The 18,465-nt window shown below is 54.5% G+C and overlaps 1 protein-coding gene across 1 annotated transcript; it reads right to left on the bottom strand.

The window, feature by feature from the left end:
* Positions 1–7,174: 7,174 nt before the first annotated feature.
* Positions 7,175–16,934, bottom strand: CRYBB2 (crystallin beta B2). Its single transcript, XM_044775053.2, has 5 exons — positions 16,859–16,934; positions 13,602–13,720; positions 10,326–10,458; positions 9,033–9,175; positions 7,175–7,416 (listed from the first exon to the last, which is right to left on the bottom strand). Exons 1-5 carry the CDS (start codon positions 16,910–16,912, stop codon positions 7,248–7,250), a joined length of 618 nt encoding a protein of 205 aa, XP_044630988.1. The 5' UTR covers positions 16,913–16,934; the 3' UTR covers positions 7,175–7,247.
* Positions 16,935–18,465: the final 1,531 nt, after the last annotated feature.

Raw genomic sequence — 18,465 nt, 5'->3', positions numbered from 1 at the left:
CCCCGGAGATATGGGGCTGCTTGCAGACATGGTTGGTGGTGACAACTCGGGGACGCTACTGACATCTAGTGGCCAGAGGCCAGAGATGCGGCTAAGCACCTTGCGATGCACAGGACAGCCCAGCAGGACACACCCAGAGTGTGAGGTTGAGAAGCCCGCCCCGGAGTGAAGGCGTTTACCGGATGCTTTTCTTTACACTGTCTCCACTGAGATGGCTGGAACATCCAGGTGGCACCGAGGTAGGAGGGAGCATTGAAAGTTTAATAAAGAGAAATTACTTTTGTTCTGCAGCCGCTAGGCACCCGGCTCCGGACTCGTTTCTTCACAGGCCCCATCCCCAGCAGGAGAAGCATCATGTGCCCTGTTTCCTGATGAGAATGTTGAGGCTTGAGCGGTTAAGGCACGCAGCCATGAAGAGTCAGGATTTACATCTCGCCCCGTGACACATTCCTGAGTCTGCTCCGGAAGGGACTAACGGGGGATTGTCACCAACTCAAGGAGGTGGAAGCATGAACGACGAGTTGATTTCAGAAGATGGAGGAACCGGCATGAGCTGAGAGAACAAGACGAGGTTTTCATCCTGGTGCCTGATTTCTGTTAGGCTCGCTGTCTGATTTCCCCGTGGCCTTTTGCCCGGACGTGACTAATACCAAGGAGGTTGTCCTCTTGGTCAGTCCCTGATCTCTGGGTTTGAGTACTCATTCATTCATCCATTCATTCATTCAGTAAATATCTATTAAGCCTCAACTACACACCAGGCTCTTGGATATATGGAACCCCAAATTAGACCCGCGCCTGGCCCTCAAGGAAACTTCAGTCTAGGAAGGGAGTGGAAACAAATCAAGGAAGCAAAGAAGTGTAAAACAACACATGCGATTAAGAGGTGAAGACACCGGGGAAGACACAGGGCCGAGATTGGAAAGCTGCAAGGGGGCTAATTAGGCAAACTGGGGAAGCTCTGTGCTGGAGGGCTCGTGATGAGTACAAAGGACAGATGACAGTGTAATTGTCTGGTAGGGGGCTGGAGACGTAAGGCAGGGATTAATCTACAAAGGTCTTGTGAGTCCTTGATGAGAGTCTTTATCCCGAGGGTGATGGGGAGCCATGGTAGGTTTAAGCGGGAGGGTGTCATGGTCAGATTTGCATTTGCTGTGTGGAGAACGGACTTCAGGAGGACAGAGGCAGTGCAGAGGGGCCTGTGAGAAGAGAGGATGCAGGCCTGGATGGGAGGATTAATGAGAAGTGGGTGGACTTCATAGAAATTCAGTTCAAAAGGGTGATGGAAATTCAGGAGACGAACATGGGGAAATTACACACCCTTCCCCATTCAGGCGTCTCCTTCGGGGCAGCCCTGCCGAAGCTTCCTGATGCCCTGTCCATCGCAATTAACTCCCTCCTAGAGACGGTTTTAGGAAGATGCTGCTGTGATGGACAGCGACTCCGACACGGGGCTGGCTTCCCACCCACATCCTCCGTGGAGCCTGTCTGGAGCAGCTGCAGGAAGCCGGGACCCCGAGCCCCACACGGCCAGCATCAAAGGCCCGGGTGAGGCCGAGGCCTGGAGAAGCTATTCCAGTGTCCCTATTTTTAAAGCCGGGGTCAGGGCGCCCTGCCCATCCGCATCTCCAGGACTGGAAGCTTCAAAGGGCTGCCTCTGACCTTCCAACAGCCTAGCACCAGACAGAGGCTGAGATGAGCACAGGGCTGCAAAGGGACCACAGGCAGCTGGGAAAGTCGCCCCAGAGTAGTTGGTGGAGGGTTTGGAGGGTGGGGGAAGAGGGGCAGCCAGAGAGGCTGACGGCTGTGGGTCAACAGAGCTCCTGGCTCAAATCCTGTGGCCTTGAGAAGTTGTTTCCCCCTCTCTGAGCCTCAGCCACTCATCTGCAAGATGGAAATAATCCACAGCTTGTTATAGATCAGAGAGCGAGTGAATCAGTCAGCAAACACTTGCGAGACGCCTACTGTGAGCCGGTCGAGGTGGGAGGTGGTGGGTGTGCAATGGCAAAGGACATGTGCCTCCCAGCGTTCCATTCTAACAGGGAAATTAACATTGAATAAATAATTATCCAACTAACCATTGAGCGACCATCACAAGGGCTGAGAGTATTTGCGGGTGTAGCGGGGCGGGGAGAAGAGCAAAGAAAGAAGAACCGTGTAAGCTGAGCATCCTGCATTTGTCCCCGCCTTCATCCAAGCGGTCATTTACCGTGTCTGCCACGCATGCACGGCACTGAGGAAATGGGGAATCAACCCAGCCTGGTCCCTCCTGCGTGGGGTCAAGTACCTGAGAGCAGTTTCAACAAGTCGATGTTTTGCTCCTATCCCAAGGGCTATGTGAGCTTCTGAGGACTTACTGGGAGGAGCAGGGGTCTGGGAATGCTTCTCTGAGGGGAGGGTCACCCACGCACGCGCCCAGCTGGGGACTGTCACACTCCTACACTGCCCCAGGGACTGTGTGATGTGCTGCAGACCCCGTCCCCATCCTCGCGAACCACCGCCCAGTGGGGGAGCAGGGCCAAGGAAATCGTGAATAATTACAATGACATCTGCAAAGAAGGTGAGGGGTCAATGGGGAGGTTTCGCGGGGGGACGTCCTGTCTGAAGGGGACACAAGTGACGGCTAGGAATGACGAATACACAGCATCTGCTCAGTGCCTGAGAGGAAAGGAGGATTTGACCAATATTTTGGGCTGTAACTGCGACCTTGGAAAGCGGCTGTGTGGGCCCCTGGCTGGTCTTTCCTCATCCCCAGATCAATGTAGAGAAAACAGATTTCTACCCAGTGCATTCAAGTTTGTCGTCTTTAACGGAGAAAGAATAATGACTTCACGCAATAACCGCATCAGTTATAAGCTGCTCTCTGAGAAGGAACATCGTTTGCCTGTTTTAAAGAAAGAAGACGCAGAAAGGGAAAGTATTTGAAGAAATACAAAACTAAATACAAAACTACAAATCAGTGGTTCTTGAACTTGGACTTCTGTCAGTTGAACACTGGACCTCACCCCCAGGAGGAGATCCTGATTCGGCAGGCCTGCGGTGGGGAATCTGCCTGGTGGGGAATGCCTGAGAATCTGCATTTCTAACAACTCCCCGGGGGTGCTGCTGCCGCTGTGCTGGGACCTCTCGTCAGAGCCACCCGCCTGGGCAATAGACCTGTCTCGGGGATTTGCTAACATCGCGCCCTGCTCCAAATGAGTCTCCGTCTTGAAAGAGGAGCTGAGTTGATTTCATTTAGCACAGCGTCTTCCAAGTTTATCGATGGCGGAGCAAACGGCAGGATTTGTTTCTTAAAGCTGAGTAATAGTTCATTGTATGTATAGACCCCGTTTTCTTGATCCGTTCATCTGTCGATGCACGTTTAGGCGGTTGCCACGTCCTTGCTGTGTTGTAAATAATGCTGCAGTGGACTGGGAGTGGGGGCAGTGGTCTGGACCCCTTAACGGCCCACCTGCTCCGGCGGTGCCTCCCCTCCGGGAATGGGGCTACGGGGAGTGTGGCGGGTGGGGGCTGGGGCCTGGCTGAGTTGCTTCATCCGGGGCTGTGCCCACCCTGGGGCGCTGACAGCGAGGAGGGGAGGAGGAAGGAAGGAAGGAGCAGCAAGAGAAGAAGGTGGGGGATGAAGAAAAGGTGGGGCCGAGGAGGAGAAGTCGTGGCGCTAGGAGGAAGAGCAGCAAAAGCGAGAGGAAGGAGAGGAAGACAGACGCGCTGGGGAAGAGAACAGAGACGGGAGCAGGAAGACGGGAGTGAACCAGCGAACGGGTGAACGAACGCGGGGAGGGCACTTCATCCTTGCGCACCTGCCAAACTCCTCCTCCTCCTACAAAACCCTCTTAAAAGCTTTCTTCTTCTCCCGGGAGCCTTCCCTGACCCCGCCCACGACCTCACACCCTCCCTCTAGAACTTGTCAGAGTGAGTCCATTTCTTGAGTCCCTGCTGTGCGCCCGGCAATGCCCTAAAGCCCTGACACACAGCATCTCACAGAACCCACCCTGCAACCCTACGAGCGGGCACTAGTGTCTCCTCCATTTCAGGGGAAACTGAGGCACAGAGATGCTACCGCAAGACGTACCGTTGCTTCCAGTGAGCACTTTCCTCGCGCAAAGAATCGTTGCTGTTTGCTAGTTGGTTTCCTCTCCCAACAAGCTTTGGGAAGGAAAGGTGGGCACAGAGACGGGACCCTGGAGGCCTGTCCCTGCTCTGTCAACGACCCGGTGAGACCGCGCTCCGGGCCGCCCTCTCCGGCCTCGGCGTCCCTGCGGCGGGAGGGGATGCTCTGAGGCCCCGCCCTGCTCTGGCTGCCGCTATGATGGACGGGGCTCCGCTCCAATCAGAGCCCGAGCGGCCGGCCGGCCGGGCCGGGAGCCCGAGGACGACACTTTGCTGGCACCTGCTGGTTGGAAAGGGAAGTGGCTCCTGGAGGGCGGGAGGGCAGGAAGTCGGAGCAGGCTCCGGGAAACCAGGGAGAAGGGGTGCTGTCCACGCTGAGAGAAGGGGAGGACTGGGGGAGAGTGCGGGAGGTGGGTATGTAGGAATAGATACCCGGAACCCTCTTAGTGCCACTTACAGCACATACATCACCATCAGCACCACCACCATCATCACCATCATCTCATCACCATCCTCACCATCACCACCACCACCATCACCACCACCACCATCATCACCATCACCACCACCACCACCACCACCACCATCATCACCATCATCTCATCACCATCCTCACCATCACCACCATCACCATCACCTCATCACCATCCTCACCATCACCACCATCACCATCACCTCATCACCACCATCACCATCATCTCATCACCATCATCACCATCACCACCATCACCATCATCTCATCACCATCATCACCACCATCATCACCATCACCACCACCGTTATCATCCTTCTCCAGTCTCCTGGCACCTTGTGCTCAGCCAACCCTCTGCAGTCTCCAGGCCCTACAGTGCCCGCTGTACCTGGAACACAGACCGTGCTCTTTCTTGCTTCCCTAACTTTGCACACCCTGTTCCCTTTGCCAAGATCATTCTCCCTAAGATTCACCCGGAAAATGCTGACTTTCCTTTCAACAGCCCCTCTTCTTTGGGATGTCTCCCCTGACGCCCCAGGCAGTAACCCCTCCTTCTCTTGTCCCTGGATCCTCTTACCATCACGTATTTAGTGTCCTGGGGCTGCCGTAACAAAGCATTGCACACAGAGGGACTTAAACAACAGAAATTAGTTCTCTCACAGTTCGGTATGCTGGCAGCCCAAGGTCAAGGTGTCAGTAGGATGGGCTCCTTCTGGGGGCAGGTGGGGGAGAACCTCTTCCATGACCTCTAGCTTCTGGAGGTTTCCTGGCTATTTTTGGTGTTTCTTGCCTTCTGCAGCATCACCCTGATCTCTGCCTGCTCCTTTGCGTGGCATTCTCCCTGCATGCATGTCTGTCCCCAAATGTCCCCTTTTCATGAGGACACTAGTCATTTTGGACTAGAGGCCCACACTACTCCTGTTTGACCTCCGCTAAAGTTAACTAATTGCATCAGCAACAACCCTATTCCCAAATAAGGTCACATTCTGAATTACCGGAGGTTAGGACTTCAAAATATGAATTTGAGCGGGATACAATTCAACCCATAATAATCGCCATGGTGTTATGCTCAAGCCATTCCAAAGTCCCCAGAATGGGAGCTTCCTGGGGGCAGGGGCTGTGTCCTCTGCTCTGTCCAGATCCAGGAACCCAACAGGCCTCAGAAAGTATTGGCTGAAGAATGAATGAAGAGATGGAAGCTAGTAAGGTGTCCTGAGTGCTGGTTAGTCCCCACCTCCCTGGTAATCACTTTAACCATGTTAGCTCATTCCAAAGGGTTTGCATTTTTCAAATTTGAGGGGATGGGTTTATATGGAGGGATAAAGGGGTAGGAATATCTAAAATATTCCTGAAGAATAAGGATTTAGGGCATTCCAAGATTTATTACAAAGCAATGGTTATTGACACAATAGAGACAGACAAATAGGCCAAAGGAACAGAAAAGAGAGCCCAGAAATAGCCCCCGGGCGGATGTGTCAATCTAATATGTGACACAGGTAACATGGCTCCACAGTGGTGGAAATGCACCTCTCAGTAAATTATTCAAGGACGACAGTGGCCCAAAGTGAAAAAAAAAAAAAAACAAAAAAAGAAAAACAGAAATCCAGAAAGAAATTGGATGCCTGCCACACATGGTGCACAAAACTCTGCCCCGGAAGGATGGAGAACTTAAAGGTGAAAAGCAAAATTTCAAAACTTTTAGGAAAACAAATATATCGGAGGATGTATCTGTGACCTGGGGTTAGAAAGGATTTCTTCAAGAAGACATGGAAGGTGCCGGCCATAGGGGAGCAGGCTGATGTCAGACCACGTGGAAAATTAAAAGTATTGCATCAAAGATGCCGAAAACGATGTGTAAAGAAGCTGTGCTCTGGGAGCGGGTCCTTGCCCGACGGATAACCGAGAATCGACGGGCTTTATATGGAGAACGCCCGGGTTAGTTCAGCTCGTCCTCGCGGCAACCCTGTAGGGAGGCACTATTTTTCTCCATTTTTCCAAGAGGAAACATCGAGAAGTGAAATGACCTGCCAGAGGCCCCATCACTGGCCCGGGCGCCAGAACAGCCGTTTGACTCCAGGCTTGTTGGACTCAGACCCAACCCTCATTGTTCCCACTGCAAACACGGGATTGTGAGCTCCCTCAGAGACGGGGTGGGGACTGGGGATTATCAACTCCTCTGGCAGATCTAAAAGAACTCCCAGGCTGAAGGGCACACAATAGTGTGGGAATGGCAGGAACGGGTATGTTTTACGTCCATCACAGGCCCCTGAGAGTGACTGTGCTCAGCGACCACATAATAGGGAGCCCAGGAGGTCAGCCAAGCTGGTCACTCACCGGGCAAAGGGGGTTGTTAGTGAAGTGAGGAAACAGAGGCTCAGAGAAGTTGGACAATGTGCCCAAGGTCACACAGCTGAATACCTCAGACTCAGCGAGGGCCCTGCTGCAGTCCTAGCCCTCGCCCAGACACTCTCTGATTCCTCTCTCTCTCTCTCTCTTGCACACACGCACACACACACTCGTGCACATACACACATGCAGCACCCTGCTTCCCCTGGAGATAAAAGATTCCGCCGCAGATAAGTTGCAAGTCACGCTTTATTCACTCGCTGGGAGGTGAGGGGGCTCCTGGGTAGCACCCCGGGCCCTGGGAGGGAGGAAATGGGGGGCACTAGTTGGAGGGGTGGAAGGCGCCCCGCTGGTGCCACTGCATGTCGCGGATGCGGCGCACGGACTGCACCTGGGGGTGGGGCGCCCCGAAGTCCCCGCTGTCCTTGTAGTCTCCCTTCTCCAGCAGGTACTGCAGCCCGCGGTAGCCGGGGTACTGGTAGCCGACCCACCTGCAGCACCAGAGCAGGAGGAGGGGACGGGGGAGCAGGAGGAGAGACAAAGACACAGCATCCTTAAGCCATTAGGGAGGTGGAGCTTCCCCACCATTTCATGCTTCCTGAGTGTCGGGCAGGAGCACCACCACCCTTCCAGCATCCAGCCTCTGCTTTCTTCCTTCTCTTGATGGGGAGCTCACTACCTCTCAAATGACTTTTGACTGAAAGCCTGATACTGGGGTCAGAGGAAGGGATGATCTTCAACTTAGACTAAGACAGGCCTCTTTGCCACCCCTGTCCCCTCCTGTCCCAACCCCCAGGCCAGCTGTGAGGCTGGAGAGTGGGCGAGGTCCCAGGAGCCTACTATAATCCCTTTCCCATTTGAGGCTGTCACCATTTAGGGGGTCAGTCACTCTTTTAAGCACCCAACGAAAATCACAGTTTTCTCCCTAGAAAACACCACAGCCCTGACCTAAAGGACCTGCCTGGCCAGCCCCTGTGGACACCTCCAGCCCTGCTTCTCAGTCTCACGCCCTACCTCTCTGCACTCCAGCCACTCTGGCCTTTGTGGAGGCCCTCACACTCACCAGGCTACTCCCACCACAGGGCCTTTGCACGTGCTGCTCTCTGTTCAAAACACCCTTCCTTCCCCTTTTTGCCCCTGAAATTCCTACTCTTTCTTGAGATCTCAGCTCACCCTTCCTTGGGGAAGAAGTCTAGATTCGTGTGGATTCTTACATTATTAACAGTTGATTCTGACCAGACCTGAAGCCAGGTCTCTTTAATCTAGCCTTGACATCCTGAGCACCTCACCTGGCACCTGGCACCCAGTGGCACTCGACAAATCAAACCAATGAATGACTCGAGCGAATGAAGGGGAATACGAACACAGAACTCTGCACACTACTTTAGGAGTGTGACAAACCCCAGGAAGCCAGTGTGCATTGGTAAACTAGCTCTCTTGGGGGAAAAAGCCTTGTTTTGTAGCATTGTCCAGTTTCTGGGGTGTAAATACTCCCACCACGGCTGATTTCAAGCTACCAAAGGTTCAACAAGCAGCTCACAAAAATTCTGAAAATTTAGGAGTCGGTTCCAGCAGGCCTGAAGCCCATCCAGTGACCCCGCGGAATCCGCATTGTTCACAGCGAGAAACCCCCCAATGCCGACGGCCAAGGTTTATGTGCCAGAGAATTGTCGTTTGGTGGAAAATGACCCCTGATTCCAAAATCGGGAACTCGCGTGGTAACAGGCCAGCTGCTGTCCTTCCTGCCTCCTGCAGCTTTGTCAGGATGCTCGACTCCGCCCCACCCTTCTGCCACCCCAGCCTCTGTCTCAACCTCCCCCTGCCCCCCGCCCCCCAGCAGTTACTGTCCTGATCTCAGGGGCTGAGCTTAAGGCCCCGGTCTCCCTCCTCCAAGGTCGGGGGGCGGGGCGATGGCCCGCAAGGCTGTTCTGAATGGAACTCCGGGGGTTGAAAGCCTCACAGACTGAGAACTTCGACGCCCATTTTCCACCGAGAAGACGGGGGTGGGGAGGGTGCGAGATCAGCGGAGTTCGGGGCAGAGCGGGACTGGGGACCCCAGGGCTGGGGCTCCCGGGGCGGGGCGAGCCCGGGCTGGGTCCACACTCACGTGCCGCTCTGCACACGCACGGACGACACCTTCTCCTGGTAGCCGTGGGCGTGGAAGCTGGGCACGTCGTCGTCTATGATCTCCATCTTCTTCCCCGTGAAGTTGGGGTTTTCATACAGGATGATCTTGTGCTCCTGGCTGTCCTGTGGACAGGGAGTGAGGGAAAGTGAGTGAGTGGCGGGGGTGCCCAGGAGGGGCCTTCCCACCCATCTTTATGCCCCGGAGTTGGATCCACACGCTCCCCCACAGCCCCCACCCAATACCCCCCCAACGTGAATGTCTGTGACCAGCGTCAGCAAACTGTGCCTCTTTGAGCTCCTACTGGGCTATTTCCACGTAGCGGATGCTCTAGAATCTACACTCTGGGGAATGTTTGATTCTAAAATGTCATTTTGCCTTCCCCAGCTTCAACTCCTCCCCCCGGTTTTTTTTTTTTTTTTAAATAAATGGCAGCCGTGATCTACACACACAGGCTTCCTGTGCCCCCAGCAGGCACCTGAGATATTTTGACTTTCCTTCATTTCCACAGCTCTTCCCGTCTTCCTACTCCTGCAACATTTTTCTTAGTTATCTCCTTTAATCCTCTAAACTGTTCTTTTGCCATTTGTCAGATGAAAAAGCTGAGGCTCAGAGAGCTAAAGTGATTTGCCCGAGGTCACACAGCTGGGAGCGCCGGAGCCAACGTAGGAAGCCCGGGCTGTGGCAGGCTAAGTGCCATGTTCTCCAACCTTCCACTAAGCTCCGGGGAGGGCTAGACTGGGCTGGGAAGGTCTGGGGGTGTAACTGAGCATTGCTGGAGTCTTTGCCCTCCCCAGGAGTTCACATGCTAGTGAGAATTAGGATCAGAGAAGCGCTGAAAGGTCACATTGGCGTGAGTTCCAACCAACAGCTAAACCACTTCTCCTCCATCCCTAAACCCCGAATTTCCTTGAATATTTACAATGGGTATCATTTATTGAGCAATGGCTCCGTCAGTAGTTGCACAGTCCACACAGAACAGAATGTGAACAGCGCCCCCAGAGCATTTCCAACTTTGTGAATGGAGACCCCTGAGGTGGTGCAATGTCGCAACCCTCGGGGCGAGCATGTTGGAATCTCAGCACAGGAGATACTAATATGCGCATCTTACAGATGAGGAAACTGAGGCTCAGAGAGGTGAAGCGACTTATGTGAGGTCACACAGCCAGGAAGTCCCCCGCCAATCAGAAAGGGCACATGCTGGAGGCGGAGGCTCGTTGCTGGTTCCTGGATCTCTGTCCCTGAGGTGTGAAGGGGGGTGGGGGTGGCACTCACCACTTTGATGGGCCGCAGCGAGCTGAGGGAGTCGGTCCTCCGGCTGCTGGTCCATGAGTCCCAGCGCGGGTACTCACCCTTCTCAAAGACAAACTGCTCACCCTTGCAGTTGGCTTGTTCGTAGCCCACCCAGCTGCGGGGAGACGGGGGGGGGGGGGGGGGGGGGATGCAGGTCAGGCCCACGCCAAGCCTCCTCCGCGGGGACCCTGTCTGCTTGCTCGGGCCACAGGGCTCCCACCGCCCAGCTCATCAGGGAGAAGCGGCCCCATAAATCCGAGCACAGCAAATCCAAGAGCGGAATCACATCAAATATCCAGAACCCAGCACCATGCTGCCTTCAACCATCCAGAACACAGTCCGGCGGGGGGGGGGGAGAAGGAAGCGCAAAAGACGGCCCAACAGCAAATACAGAAGCGCAGAGCCCCGCACTGGGGCTCATAAATGACCAGTCGGCTCCCCAAAAAGAGCAACGACAACCAAGCAGCCGGGACTGTAGCATTTGCCAGTTTCCGTGGTACCCGTCCTCCCACCACAGCGGATCCCCAGCTGTCAGTGCGACGTCAGCGACCGTGGAGCTGGGCGGAGATGTGCCAGGTCAGCCTGCACCTCCAAGGACGGGCTCTGGACACCACTGCTGCTACGGCTCGTGCGCCCGGCCCACGCTGATCTGTCTCTTTGGGTCTATTTCCTCTTCTGTTCTTGCTGGAAGCCTCTTGACTCCTACTCTGCACAAAACTCTAACAGTCTCTTAGATCCACAGACAGCATCTTAAAGGGAATGATTACCTTCCGGGGGGGGGGGGGCGTGGCTAACCGGGGAAATAGGAAAACGAGGGCACAGATTCCGATGCCCAGCGTTCAGGGGCTGCTCACTGCAGGGGCACACGCTGCCGCCCGGCGTGATGACAGCTCAGAACAGGAATCCAAGTCCTTAGTGGAAGGGGAGGTCGTGTTTCTTGTCTCTTTTAGAAGAGGATGTGCTCTTTGCTGTTTTTTTTTTTTTGAGGAAGATTAGCCCTGAACTAACATCTGCCAGTCCTCCTCTTTTTGCTGAGGAAGACTGGCCCTGAGCTAACATCCGTGCCCATCTTCCTCTACTTTGTATGTGGGACGCCTGCCACCATGTGGCCTGATGAGCGGCGCCATGTCCACACCCGGGATCTGAACTGGTGAACCGCAGGCCGCTGAAGCAGAGCACACGAACTTAACCACTCGGCCACAGGGCCAGCCTGGAGGATGAGTTCTTGACCCAGCAATTCTGCTTTAGGCAAAGTGTCCTTAGAAACCAGTTGTCAAGACCTCAGGGATCCATGAATAAGGATGTTCATCACGGTGTTGTTTATAATATCAAATAATTGAAACAACGTCAACATCTAATAGGCAGGGCTTGGGGAAGTAAACGATGGCATATCCCATAATGGAAGGTTACAAGACCACGAAAAGTAAGGAGGGAGGACACGGCTTCTCAGACTGACCCAGGCAGAAACGTCACCAGGTGAGCTTGTGAAATGCAGATTCCTGAGCTCCAGACCCAGGAGTTGGATGGGAGGGACCAGGATGGGCCCCGGGAGCCTGCATTTCAAAGCATCACCCTCCTGTGACTCTGACGCAGAATCGTCTCAAAGACACGGACAAACCCCAGCATGGACGCTGTTCCACGACCTGGAGAGAATTCACGATGTGTTACAAAGTTTACAGAATGAATCAGGAAACAATGTACAGCAGCAGCCGATTTTGATTAAATATGCATATTCATATATTTATGTATTTATATATTTATAAATATATATTTAATCAAAGTTGGATCATGCTATACATATGTATACAGAGAAAAAGCTAGATTTACATCAAAGTCTTAACAATGGTTACTTCTGAGTGGTAAGATGAGAGTCATATTTTTTTGGCTTTAAACCATTTCTTTTTACTTTTAAACAATAAACAATAATTAATAAAAAATATCAGAGGTTATACTTTTTAAAAGAAAGCAGAGGAGCATAAAATCCACTCCATCCAAATTCTAAAGAAAGACAGGGGCCGGCCCCGAAGCTGAGTGGTTAAGTTCACGCACTCCGCTTCAGCAGCCCAGAGTTTCGCCGGTTTGGATCCTGGGTGCAGGCATAGCACTGTTCATCAGGCTATGCTGGGGTGGCATCCCACATGCCACAACTAGAGGCACTCACAACTAGAATACACAACTATGTACTGGGGGATTTGGGGGAGAAGAAGAAAAAAAGAAGACTGGCAACAGATGTTAGCTCAGGGCCAATCTTCCTCACCAAAAAAAAAGAAGAAGAAGAAGAAAGGAAAAGAAGCAGGTGAAATTAATTTAAAAAAATAAAAAATAAATGAAATAAATAAATAAAGACACCTGAAAATCAGACGTGGTACTTAAATGGTCAACACCTCAGTGGTCCAGGAAGGCACGCTCTCAGGCACTCCAGATGCCCTGAGATGTCCCTTTCGCTGTTCTCGGCATCAGTGGACTCTGACTCCACAGGGTCACTGCTCGCTGCACAATTCCCTGAGAGCCCTGAGGTGGGGTGCCCATCACCCGGGACCCTTGGCCATCCCACATGCCCTGAGCTGTGGGGTGGGTCGCTGGTGGCGGCCCCTGAGTCCTGAGGCTCCTGCAGAGAAGGAGCAGTCGGGGAACACCAGGAGAGGCCCTGCAGGCCGGGCTCAGCTGTGTGACATGAGGGGATCAGATCCTACCAACGACCTCTGCTCCTCTCTTGGGTCGGGGGCCCCAGGCCTGCTGCCCCCAAGTGCACCAGCGAGTCCGCTAAGGCTCAGTGGTCAGAATTTGGGGACGGAGGGTGGATGCAGAGCTGGGACATCCAGCTTTAAACCTCCCGGGAGGGCAAGGACGCTCCCGGAGCCAGAGATTGACAGCTCTCGAAGGGTTCATGAGAGTCCCTGAGGCCATCTCTGTGCCTCGAGGAAGTGGCTGACCTCAGGGCCAGACTTTTCACGTGAGCTCTCTCCCTTCATCCTCCAGAGGATGTACTTGTCCTCAGCCTACAGAGGAGGACATTGAGGCTCAGAGAGGGAAAGTTGCTGTTCCAACGTCACACAGCCCTGAAGTGGTGGACCCAGGATTTGAACCCAGCTCTAAGTGACTCCAAAGCACCGATTCTCTCCATAGGCTGCCAGACCCCAAATCCTGGTCTCCAGATCGCACGGTCTAGGAGCACAGTGAGGGCAGCCCGCTCCAGCTCCACAGCCCGACGGCCCCACCCTGGCAGCCCCTGACCAGGCGAGGCCCCCAGGTACGTACGGTCCGGACTGCACCAGGATGGAGCCTGCCTTCTCCACGCCGGTCTCCTTCAGGTTGGGGCAGGGCCCGCTGAGCTCATGGGAGTGGCCCTGGAAGTTCTCCTGCTCGAAGATGATGATCTGTAACGGGAGGAGAGTCGGACCCCCGTCAGGACGCGGAGGAGGGAGAGCAGGGCGGTGGGGGTCGGGGTGGGGGTGGGGAGGGGCTCACAGAGCCTGGAAGGACGCTGAAGGCTCCACCCTTGGGAGTCACGAAGGAAACAGAACGTCAGACAGTCCTGGCTCTGCCAGTTACCAGCTTTGAGACCCTGAGCCAGTATTTCACCTCACTGGGCCTCAGTTTCCCCATCTGTAAAATGGGAAATAATGGCAGAACCTAGCTTACGGGGTTGCAGGAAGGGGTCAGAGAAGCATGATGGTTTGCACACAGGATTTGCTCTGTGTGTGGGAGGCATCATTATTTCATTAAGGGACGTGGTACGGAGCCTGAGTGGGTGAGTGGCAGAGCTGAAATTGGAGCCCAAGCTTGTCTGATGCTGTTCCCAATAAAGCAGCACTGGGCAAACTCTAACACGCATGCAAAACACGTGCATCTTGATGGAATGCGATTTCCGAGGCGGTGGGTCTGGGGCCAGCCCCAGTCTGTGTTTCTAACAAGCTCCCGGCTGAGGCTGTACTGCTGCTCCGTGGAGCACAGCGTGAGTTGCAAGATGCTAGACCATACCGCTTCTCCTGCTCCCGTCAGAGCTGGCCCAGTACCGCCATCTACACCCCCACCCCGATTTCACCCATAAAACTGCACATGCCCATGTCCATTCCTTAAACCCCCACCGGCTTTGCAGGTCCTCCTCTGCCCTCTCCCTTGGGATCCGTCTTAAGGGGCCTTTGCTCCCTTTGCCTCCCCTGGTCCTCTCATCAGCCCAGGGAAGGAGGCCAGCAGGATCCCGCCAGGGAAACGGAAGCTCTGCTGAGTGAAGGGGCCACTCACGGCCTCACAGCCACGAGCTAAGGGGAGGCCAGCAGCCCCCTTTCACGATTCCAGCGAGCATCTGGGGGCAGAGGTTTTCCGGCCACACCTCCTCCAGGGAGCTCCCTCTGGATGAAGAGGTGGGCTCCGGGCAGCGGGCTCCCAGGAGGGGCAGCTGCGCAATCCACATGGTCAGCACTGGCTGGGTAAACACGCCCCTTGCTCCCGGGCTGGGGATTAGGCGGATAAAGCCGGGGAAGGGAGGCCCAGCAGGGTTCAAATTCCACAGGCTCAATCCAGCCTTTATGGTCACTGACTGGAGCACGGATGCGTCAGGAGACACCAGCTCTGATGTCGCCTCTGTTGCATCCAGCTGGGCAACCCCAGAGAAGCAACTTGATTGCTCTGAGCCTCAGTTCCTCCATCTGTAAAAGGGAAGGTCATGCCCATTTTCTAGGGTTCCTGAGAAAAATCAAGAATTTGGAAGTTGGGGCCGGCCCAGTGGCACAGCGGTTAAGTGGGCACGTTACGCTTTGGCGGCCCGGGGTTCGTCGGTTCAGATCCTGCATGCAGACACGGCACCGCTTGGCACGCCATGCTGTGGTAGGCGTCCCACATATAAAGTAGAGGAAGATGGGCACGGATGTTAGCTCAGGGCTAATCTTCCTCAAAAAAAAAAAAAAAAGAATATGGAAGTTAGGGGCTAGTTTATTATCATCCTGGCCTGGGAGACAAAGGCTGCAAGCGTGAGGAGGGCAAGGAAGGCCCCGTCTCCATGCATTTGAAAAGCCCCCGAGAGCCCGGGGCTCCGTATTGTTGCTGCTGCTCTTGTTACTATCAACAAATGGATGCTAAAATTTTGAACACGTTATCCAGTCCTTTAAACGTGTGCTGCCCAAAATGGTAGCGATTAGTTACGTAGACTCTTACGCACACACGACTAGTCCAAATTGAGATGCGCTGTAAGTGCAAAATACACAGCAGATTTTGAAGATTTAGTGTGAAAAAAGAATGTAAAATAGTCCCCTAATAATTTTTCTGTTGATTATATACTAAGATATATTGGGTTTAATAAAATATAAGGTGAAAATTAATTTGCCCTGTTTCCTTTTACTTTTTGAACGTGGCTACCAGGAAATGCTAAGTTACACGTGGCCCACGTGCTGTGTCTGCTGGACGGCCCTGCTCTAAACCATGTCGTCCTGGCCTTCTTGCTGTTCCTCAGACTCGCCCAGCACGTTCTGACCCCTGGGCCTTTGCACTCACTATACCCTCTGTCTGAAATGCTCTTCCCTCTCCCAATACCCCGACTTTCCCATGACTGCTCCCTCACTGGGCCCGGGTCTGCATACCAAGGTCACCTCCTCAGGGAGGCCCTCCCTGACTACTTCAGCTGACACAACCGTGCCCTACCCACCACTGCTCTCAGGAATCCTGACTCTACTTGACGTTTCTTCGCAGCTCTTCTCACTCCTTGAAGTCGTGTATTCCTTTGTGTATTGCCTTCTTTCCTCTGGAAAGTCAGCCCCTTAAGGGACAGAATGGGGCGAGCAGCTGAGGGGCTGCATGAGCTGAAGCTTCCCTGGCTGGGGAGGCTCCGAGTCAAAGGGCAAAGGGCAGCTCTGGGACGGAAGCCATTCCTGGAGTCCCTGCAGCAGACAGCACAGCAGGGCAGCCGGTGAAGGGCTGGTGGCAGAGGGTCGGGGGCAGATCACGTGTGACAAGTCCGACATCGAACTAAGATCCCACCGCCCTTCAGGGGGCTGGAGGTTGGGAAAGCGGAGCATCACCATTAGCTGGCCGCCGGTGGACACGCCGCAGACCGGGCGCAAGGCTGATCCCGTTTCCTTTGCCTCTTTACAACCACCCTATGCCGCGAAGCTGAGTCTCCTCACTTTACAAAGGATGGAACTGAGGCTCAGAGAGGTCAAGCGGCTGGCCTGGGTCACACAGCAGGTATGGAGTCAGGAATCCCTCCCCACCTCCCATTCACAAGCCCCCTCTCAGACTGGACTGAGGGTCCGCCCCAGCTTTGGGGACCCTCCCTTGGACAATGGGGTGCAGGGTAAGACAGAGACACATAAGTCGCCAAAGCTGAAGAAAGCTGGTGCTGGGAATCCTGGCATACCAGCTTGGGGGGATCTTCTGAGTCAGCCCCCAGGGTGCAAGCTAGGAAGAATCAGGCCAGAGAGGGCGGAGGCAGAGAGGGGGACCCCAGGAAGGAAGATGCCAAGCCCACTTTGCAGAAGGAAAACCGAGTCTGGGAGAGGAGCCTCCGGCGTGGTACCCACCTTGGGGTTGAGGGGCTGTGGCTTGCCCGCTTGGGTCTGGTGGTCTGAGGCCATGGTGGAGTGTGAGGTGCAGGAATGACCTGGAAGACACAGGGAGCAGCAGTGAGGACCTCTCTGGGCCCTTGGCTGTCTTCCCCGGGGGCCTCAGGGCCACACCCGTCCAGCCCCAAACCCCGTGTTTCGTCGCCCTGATTTCCGGTTGTCCTAGAGTGGTGGGGTCAGGGAGCAGCCGAGCTTCCATCCTTAGCTTCACTTCTCTGTGTCCAGGCCAGCTCCGAGGGGGCAAATGAGACCTACTAGAAAATGAAGTGACAAACTGCCGCGTAAGGGGGTCTCATGTGGGTCCCCTTTGCTCAGTTCAGACGAGTGATGCTACACTGGAGGCGGACTCATCTTTCACAGGCAGAAATTTTTTGATTAAAAAGAAACCATGTAGGCCAACAAAACCCACGCCCTGGCCGCTCTTGGCCGTGTCGTGGCTCCCAGTTTGCAGTCTCACAAGGTCCCCAGGACCCCCTGTCCTTGCACCCAAAGTCCTCCTGGAGACTCCCCTCCCCAGGACCCAGCATGCCCCTCTCCACCATTGGTCCTACCCACCCCCCCCACCATCCGTGTGCACATCTGCTGCGGGCAGGACTCATGCTCCGAGAAGCACAGACATGAGTGTAACAGCACTGTGATGGGCAGCACGGGGGAGAATTCCTGAATTCCTGAGCTGGTGAGAACACCAGAAAAGTCTGGAAAATCGTCAGTCTCCCGTTTGTCCCGAGGGCAGGGGCGGTGAACCCAGGCTGTGTTCTCCCAGCGACAAGGGGGAACCTGACCTCCTTCTCCAGACACAATGTCCAGCTTCCAGAAGCCCCTTCTACACTAGAGGCCGGCCAGGACATCCCTCAGAAAGAATAAATTCAGTTAAGCAGCTTGTGAGCCAAACCCGCTCTTCTCGCCTAAGATATCAGCCTTGGGGGCCTGTCACCGTGACGGAGGTCCGGCCAGGACAGTCCCTGGTCATCGGCGTTCTCAGACTAAAGGAGATTAAGCTGACTTGGTCCAGCTCAGGAGCTGGCTCCGCCGCCTGCCAGCACTGAGGCAGGTCACGCTCTCTCTGTGCTGCAAAACTGGGACAGTAATGTCACCTAATAGTATCTATGAGCGGGTCGTGCCCAGTCAATTACAGAATGCAGAAGATTGCAAGCACTTGGCAGCGGTCCTGGAACACACTCCGAGCTGAGTAAATGGCAGCAATTATGGCATTATTGGGGTCATTTCCACCCAGCTCTAGTGGCTTTGAAATGACCTGTTGCTGACAGATGCCCGGGAGCTGCGCTGCTCCCTCGCCCACTAGCCCTCCCCGAGCTGGACGCGCCCGGGAGCGCGTGTGGATGTGGACGGAGCTGACTCACCGACGAGAAAGGATGCTGAACCTGCAGTGGTCTGATTCCTTCCACTTGCAAACCCTCACATTCTCCTCCCCAGTCACTAACAAAACAAGGATGCTGATGGACTGTCTAATATCAAGAAAGAGCGTTGCCCAAGGACCCACTCCGTGCCAGGCGCCACGCTGGACCACTCCTCTACCTTATCTCTAAGCCCACCACAAAGGAGGT

Source organism: Equus asinus, chromosome 8, assembly GCF_041296235.1.
Source record: "Equus asinus isolate D_3611 breed Donkey chromosome 8, EquAss-T2T_v2, whole genome shotgun sequence".
Lineage (NCBI taxonomy): Eukaryota > Metazoa > Chordata > Mammalia > Perissodactyla > Equidae > Equus > Equus asinus.
This window is presented reverse-complemented; position numbering and strand designations above follow the sequence as displayed.